Genomic DNA, 8434 nt, shown 5'->3' on the forward strand with positions numbered 1-8434 from the left:
ATTTTAGGCTACTCATAAAAGCACTGTATTTAAGCTAAGTACCACTTATTGTTTTTATTTCTGGTATTACTGTTTTTTAAAACTAAAAATAGGCCCACCTCAGCCCATCAAAAATTTAAAGTGCCTTCTCTGGTAACGATGACTCTCTTCATTTGCTCTGCTTACGAAAGCCAGAATTTTTGTCCTCTGTCCACCAAGACATACGGTAGGCAGATGATCTACAATGCAAAATCATTGAAAAAGAGTGAGGGAAAAAAAAAAAAAAGGAATTTGGAATGTCTCTGTTTGTTTTCACCATTACCTTTCTCCTATTCCCCTAATATTTTCCTTTGCTCAGACTCTCTTTTCCTTGCAAAAATCCAGTCCTTCCTTGTACTTCTTGTTCCTAGCTTATAGCCATACAGCCAGGCAGTAGGGCACGGCAGGTGAATCATAATAGCAAATGTCAACAGGAAAAGTTCTCCAATAGCCCATTAGCTGTTCGAGTTCATGTTTATTATTTACTGAGTGACTGTGAATAATGAGAAAATTGGTATAAATCATTAGACGCTTGTGGCTAATTCTTTAGTAGAAAGGGAAAATCAGTTAAAATAATTGCATGATTTATTTGCAAGGAAAAATTTACCTCCTCATTAATGTTATTAGTACAGACAGTGCTAGCTAGAGGAATACAAGAGGTGCAAATCAGGTTTGCAAAAAAATGGAAACTCTGAAATGACAGGTAAGTGAAAGAAGTTCATTGAAGCATCGGAGAGTTAGACAATGCTGGAGATAGGTACTCCAATTTGTGCTTGTCAGTATTTAGAGGAGTAAATTATATTAGGTAAATCCCATTCTACCAAATGCAGCTAATTTTTGGACTGCCCTGCCTAATTTGTGTATGAGTTTAGGCTTAATCTTATGTACAAGTCTGTGAATCATTTAGATGTGTCTTCCTAAAGGTAAGTTAGAACTTTGTAGCTATTGCACAAAATGGAAAGAGAATCAGAAGGTCTACAATCAAAAGAAAATCCCATTCCTAACATGCAGATTGTGTAGCAAACAGTAGAAGTAACCTCTCTGAAAATAAAATAACATATAGCTGTTTTTTTTTGAACTAGTTTTGTAGAGCCCATGCAGTGAAGGATCTTCTAACAGTTCACTTAATCAAATTTCTTTTTGGGTTAGTTTCCAAAATGATGTGAGAACAGATTGTGTCCCAGAGTGTTTTTATGTTTTCTTGTTAGAAAAAATAAATGGTATCAGAAGTCAATGTTATCAGACATTGCTATTATCCAAAATCTTACACCTGTTAAAAAGTCATACTCTGTGTCATATTCAATTAGATCTAATTTTTGTATCAATGCAAAGTCAAAGGCCTTCCAAATTAATGTATGTGAATGATTTTAGGCAAGATCCTATTAATGCTGAAGCATTTTTTTTCTTTTTTGCAAAAACATGTTATAACTAAAGCTCACGATGGAAGTAATTTGCGGTATTCGATGACCTCATTTTATACTGTTTTGCTCACTAGAAGCTAATGCATATGATGCCATGTGAAATTCTGAGACAAGCCTGTCTGCAGGACTTATGAGAGCCATAAATGGATTAAACCTCTCACTCCCTGCTTTGGCAAGTGATCAGTTACATTTAAATAAAGGTCAGTCTGTCTTTACAAAGAACAAGCTGAAAGCAAGCTTAGTAGCTTTCCCTTCTGAGGCTAGAACATAACTATTTGAAGCATAATTAACAACGAGGTGCCAGTCACTGATTGTGCTTCTTGCTTTATTTTATGTCTGGGGAGTTCCAGTATTTCCCATTAGTTTTAAGAGGGGCCACGGTGCTAGTTATCAAATTGACAGTCTTGACCTGGCCTCTGAAAGCAACTGTAAAATGTTGTTAGGGAAAATTAAGATAAATGCTAAATGCCATACTGAAAATGGGACTGTAATATTGCTACAAATCGGACATTCCTGTTCCACGACTCCAGGTAACCATGCAGACATGACATCTGATATACATGAGAGCATGGACTTTGTTTTTCCAAATAACCAGGTGATAAGCAAATACACCAGATGCTCTATTATCTCATCTTATGGACACTGTATTTTGAATTCTGTATAAAATATCCATTCTTTTCAGTATTAGCAGAGTGACCTGCTCTTCCACCTGTTCAACATGGAGATAGGATAACCCTTGCAAGGTTAGCATGAGTCAGATGTAGCTGTCCACTCTGTGAAACATACTAATTACAGAAGAGTTAATTTGTCAAGTGGATTAAATACCTATCTCGTGGATTAAATATGCTAGGTCATTTAAGAATGGACCGTGATATGTTCTGGTTCTTCAGAACACTTATTTTGTTCAGAGTGTGCTTGTAGCCCATGTGGCAGCAGTGATAGTCATCTGTGTGTGAAGAGGGTATAACCAATACAGCAATTTTGGAACAGCAGACAGCCTGAAATTTTAACAGATATGTGTGAATTACTTTGACCCTGCTCTGGAGTATCAACTTCAAAAGTCCAATGATTGCACGTCTTTGTCATCAGAAACAAATTCAGTCCTGATCATGTTATCAAGGAGTGGGGTAAAAGCAAAGCACAGAGGATTGTCCTTTGGGAGTATCTGGAGATAATGCAATGTAGAGAAAAGAGCAGACCAGAGAGGCAGAAGATGGGAAAACAGCACAAGAATAAAGGAGGAGAAAAATTAAAAGGCAACAAAGACAGTGAGATTGGATGGAAAAGATCTGGGGTTTTTTTCAGTGAAGATGATATGAAGTGAGAAGTGAGATACTTATGAGAAAGTATCAAAGTCTTACATTGTAGGATAAAAAGACTCTTTCTTTCTTTTGGTCTCTGTGTAAAACCTCAATCTGCTTTTATCTTGGCCATTCTCATCTGATATTTGGTTGATGACTATGTTTTCTGCTCGACCATACTATGAGCTCAGGGAGTTCTGTATTCCCCAAATGTACCTTTGTTACCTGTCACAGAAGAAAAACCACTAGAGGAAGACAGCTGACCAGAGGTTAAGATAAAATCATGCATTTTCCCCATTCTTTGGGGGTTAGAGGGAGTCTTTAGGTCTGCAGGTCTTTACGTCCTTTCATGAAAACTGTATCCACTCTAAGAATTAAATTAATTAATTACAACATTCAGGAAGTGGCAAGAAAAAAAATGGTGCTACACTTGGTTTCACAAACCCTCAGAGGTTAAAGTAAGAAAACTAATGCCTTAAGCAGTTGCACATCAGCTCTATCATTCTACTACTCTTAAAATTCACTTGTGCTTTTTTTTTAATTTTTTTTTTCCATTTCTAGGATTTCTTTTTCCTGACAGCAAATTTGGATAGAAGTGAAGAAGTCAGTGACTGATTTACTTGACAATTACTCACCTTACATGCAGGTTTCATTTTTTACAGTTTTTCTACAAAGAGACCAACTAATGCTCTACTTACAGCATAGGCACTTGAAGATCCTATTTCCTTATTCTCAGCACAGGTCAGATCCCATCATCATGAAAAACTAATGTCAAAGCATATTCCGTCACAGGCACTCTGAAATAATGAAATGAAACCTTCAATCAGAAAAAAAAAAAAATTCTTTAACTTATCAACCCTATGTCAATGATGCAGAGCTCCCATCAAGTTCAGATAGCAAGATTTGCTAGTCAGTAGTGAATATGGTTCTGTGGCTTGTAAATACATAACAATTTCTCTCTTCTAGGTCATTTACCCAAAGGATTGATAATATCCAAATGTGTCTCTCTTGAGCCTTTAGCATGCCCACATTACATTTTTCTTCATGTTTATCTGAGTACTTTAAACACTTGCTTTGTTCTCTATTGTAGGTCATGGGTTATATGGGACTTTTGAAATGTTGTCCTCGTGGAGAAAAACTAGAGAAGATCAACATGTAAAGGAGAGAACTGCAGCTGTATTTGCAGACTCCATGCTCTCGTTTTCTCTCACCACTGCCATGTACCTGGTCACTTTTGGAATAGGGGCCAGTCCCTTCACTAACATTGAAGCAGCCAGGATTTTCTGCTGCAATTCCTGTATTGCAATTTTCTTCAACTACCTCTATGTACTCTCCTTTTATGGTTCCAGCCTGGTGTTTACTGGCTACATAGAAAACAACTACCAGCATAGTATCTTCTGTAGAAAGGTACCAAAGCCAGAGGTATTGCAAGAGAAGCCTGCATGGTATAGGTTTCTTCTGACAGCCAAATTCAGTGAGGACACAGCAGATTCAGAGGAAACAAACACTTACGAAAGTCATCTTTTGGTGTGGTTCCTTAAACGCTACTATTGTGACTGGATAACAAACACTTATGTCAAGCCTTTTGTAGTTCTCTTTTACCTGGTTTATATTTCCTTTGCCTTAATGGGCTACCTGCAGGTCAGTGAAGGGTCAGACCTTAGTAACATCGTAGCAACTGCAACACGAACCATTGAGTATACTACTGCCCAGCAGAAGTATTTCAGTAACTACAGCCCGGTCATTGGGTTTTATATCTATGAGTCAATAGAGTACTGGAACACCAGTGTTCAAGAGGATGTGCTAGAGTATACCAAGGGGTTTGTGAGGATATCTTGGTTTGAAAGCTACTTAAATTATCTTAGGAAACTCAACATATCTACTGGATTGCCCAAGAAAAATTTCACTGATATGTTGAGGAACTCTTTCCTGAAAGCCCCTCAGTTTGCCCATTTTACAGAGGATATCATCTTCTCAAAAAAATACAACAACGAAGTCGATGTAGTGGCCTCCAGGATGTTCTTGGTGGCCAAGACAATGGAAACCAAGAGGGAAGAACTTTATGATCTCCTGGAAACCCTGAGGAAGCTCTCTCTCACCTCCAAGGTGAAATTCATCGTTTTCAATCCATCGTTTGTGTACATGGATCGTTACGCCTCTTCAGTGGGAGCCCCCTTACAAAACTCCTGCATCAGTGCTTTATTTCTGCTCTTCTTCTCTGCATTCCTGGTGGCAGACTCTCTGATCAATGTGTGGCTCACTCTAACTGTTGCCTCAGTTGAGTTTGGAGTTATAGGTTTTATGACCTTGTGGAAAGTGGAACTAGATTGTATTTCTGTGTTGTGCTTAATTTACGGAATTAATTATACAATTGACAACTGTGCTCCACTGTTATCAACCTTTGTCCTGGGCAAAGAGTTCACAAGAACTAAATGGGTGAAAAATGCCCTGGAAGTGCATGGGGTAGCTATTTTGCAGAGCTACCTCTGCTATATAGTTGGTCTGATTCCTCTTGCAGCTGTGCCTTCAAATCTGACCCGTACACTGTTCAGGTGCTTGTTTTTAATAGCATTAGTCACCTTCTTTCACTGCTTTGCCATTTTACCTGTGATACTGACTTTCCTGCCACCATCCAAGAAGAAGAGGAAAGAGAAGAAGAATCCTGAAAACCGTGAGGAAATAGAGTGTGTTGAAATGGTGGATATGGATAGCACCCGAGTGGTTGACCAAATTACAACAGTCTAACTTGTTTGTTTGTTGTTTTTTACACTAGCTCTTACTGAGAGAAAAAGAATCCAGTGTTGGCTAAACATTTGGGAAGGGGAAGAGTTCTGTTGGGGAGAGGTTTCACCCTCTAAGCTATATCCAGGAATACGCAAAATGATGGGAGGAATGAAGAAAAAAAGCGGGGGAGGGAGGGAGGATTGTTCCTTGAGTGGCTCCCTTAACAGGTATTATGAGAGAACTTGCACACATGTGCAAAGAGAGGGTGAAAGTTTTGGCCACGTGAAGTAAGATGTAATGAGCAAAGCTGGGTTCCCGAGCAGCGTTCCGGTTATCTGTGCTGCAGGTACTGCAACTGTTGTTGCTAAACCCAGTCAGATGGAAAGGTCAACTGTCAAGGCTGGAAGAGCAGTAGGTGTTCACAGGATGTAAAGTCTTTGCAAACTTTCTGCACAGCAATAACTCAAGTCCGTGAGTCAGCTCTTATAGGTCTTAACCATCACATCTAATTTTTTCTTTTCTCCCCTAATCTAAACATTTATGCAAACTCTAAAACAGATAGCAAGCTGTACTGAGAAAGAAGGCAGGATGCAGCAACCAAACATTTTCAGAACACATTTATGCTATAGATCACCTTATTTTTCCTAAAAATGCCATTATTTTAAAAATGTAACTCATTCCCTGGAACATTTTTAATCATGGTTTTATAGCTGTTTCTTTTTCTTATAAAAACAAAAAGAACAAAAAAAAAACTCCAGTGACACGGTCACTATAGAAAGTATATTAATTCTATTTTATAAATGTCTTGCTACTAGTTAAACAAGTAATCTGCTTTACCAACAATAATTTTGTTAGCACTCTACTAGCACGTGCCAGTGGATCTAGCAGCAGACAGAAGATGGTGTACTGAATATTTCAGCGCCAAAACCCATGACGCAAGCCTCAAATACATAAATGTCATGAAGGGAGTGAATGTTAGGGCTCTTTAATAAGAGTCTGTTTCAGGCCATTCACTAGTAATGCACGCTAAGAGGATTAGTGGGTAGTGTTACGTAATGTATAACTTAATCCCTCAATCATCCTGTAAAGCAATAGACCTTACAACTATGGGCTCTTCCAAGAGATAGTAGACCATGAGTGTCATATGTAACAAACCGAAGGTAGGGATTGCAATTTAACAAGTTTAACTATGTGCCCAAAGAGCCTATATCAATGGGATCTATTGAAAACATCACATGGACCTTTTTGGAGCTGTGAGTTCAAAATCACTAATTCTGCCAGCATCTGTGATGTGGAATAATGCAGATGAGGAAGCATCTCTTTTCTCCTTCATCCCCTCCCTTTCGAAGAACCACCGACTCATTCTGGGAAGGTTTCATTAGGAGGCAGATCCCCAGTGGGGATATATAAGCCAACTGTACTGTTTTTGCTGAGAGTATTCCAACCATAAGTCGCCTGCTAACTCCCAGCTGTGGGAAGCTAGCTGGTGTGCCAGGTGTACTAATGAACACATGAGTATTTCAACCAAACCCTCCTACCTCTTATCCAGAAAGTAGGAGTTCTTGTAAAGTTTTCAGCGCCTCAATCACAGTATAAGGGGGTCAAATGGACATCACGGGGGCCATGTGGCTTGGCCCAATGAGGGTGCTTTGGCTCAGAAGGCTGCCTGGGTTACAATGGTGTGACTGCAACAAACCCAGACTATGCTGCATCCCCTGAAACTCACCTTTGGCATCGAATCAGTGACCCTGTGGTACACTGTGTAAAACTCTCAGATGTCACCTTGTGCATGTCAACTTTCAAGGAAAGGATACTACCAAAGCTCCTTCCCTAGCAGAAGATAAGGTAGCCGGGTATTTTGCCCTGATGCAAAATGTAACATACCGACTAGCAAAACAAGTTTGCAGGGCAGCTGCCAGCATTTCCCCTGGATAGCACTCTTCCCTGACCAGAAGGTCCTTTGTCCACGAACACACAGGCTCTTTGCTTGAACAGTATCAGATGCAGTAGCAGCTGGAGAGCTGTAACAGCTTCAGCCTTGGCAGCAATCAGTTGGACATACTCAAGACAGGAAAATGAACGTGAGCTGAGGGGAAAGGTCTGTTTCCCCTATTTTCTTTTGATTCAGGCTTGGGGCTACTTTTTCCAGCCAGAAATGTTCTCCAAACATGTATTGCCTTGCACATTTTCTTGGATGGTCACTATGACCTCTACGTAACAACCCTCAATGTCCCAGTAGTTTGACAGGCAGCTGCAGTACTTTCTAAACTTCTGAGGCCATTAACAAATCTGCTGAGTACTTCAAAGAAATAGCAAATTGCCTTTGACAGTAGCAGTCTACTGAGTTGTGGGAAACCTGGAATTGGGAGATTTGGGATTGGGTTTGTACACTGCAGAGAGGAATATCTGCCAAACACCTCTGCTATCCCTGATGCCCTCATCTACAAATACCCGGTGCAGAGATAGGTATGAAAAACCTCCTAACAACTGAGATGCATATAGGAGCATCTTTAAAAAGATGCCCAAAGATGAGCTTGTAGTTTCATGGATCTTTTATTAAATCTCAGCATGTGAGGCCTTCTGAGCTTCCCTAGAAAGGTGATAAAACCAGTGACAAAATTTCTCAGCTATCTCCAGACCTGTTGGAAAACAGATGGAGAGGTGTTTCTAAGACAAAGTGCCACAGTACATGCTTGGGCTTCCACAGAAATCAGTTAGGAGGCATCTAGTCTATCCCCTCACACCAGAGCAAGCCAGCTGTACATAAATCTCTGCTGAAGGATATATGTCTCACCCATTCTTAGAAATAATTATAAAAGTGGATTCCTGAACCTTCCCTGGCAGTTTATTCCTGGAACTTATTCCTTCCTAGTAGTTGCTGCTGCTTCCCAGGACTGGCAGGGGAGCAGAGTCTGTGCCCATGTCCATGCAGGGAAGATCAGGGCAGAGAAGCACCTCTTTCTAAAGCCT

General features: G+C 39.9%; 1 protein-coding gene across 1 annotated transcript in view; it reads left to right on the forward strand.

Moving 5' to 3' along the window:
* PTCHD1 (patched domain containing 1) overlaps window positions 1-5490 on the forward strand; it is a 29625-nt gene extending 24135 nt beyond the window's left edge. The window contains exon 3 of the mRNA XM_088532754.1: window positions 3831-5490. Coding sequence (XP_088388880.1) covers window positions 3831-5485 — 1655 coding nt within the window. The 3' untranslated portion in view covers window positions 5486-5490. The remainder of the gene's footprint in view (window positions 1-3830) is intronic.
* The last annotated feature ends 2944 nt before the right edge of the window (window positions 5491-8434 follow it).

Source organism: Tinamus guttatus, unplaced genomic scaffold (genome assembly GCF_059628265.1).
Source record: "Tinamus guttatus ecotype Peru unplaced genomic scaffold, ASM5962826v1 Tinamus_guttatus_pri_ptg000470l, whole genome shotgun sequence".
NCBI classification, from domain to species: domain Eukaryota; kingdom Metazoa; phylum Chordata; class Aves; order Tinamiformes; family Tinamidae; genus Tinamus; species Tinamus guttatus.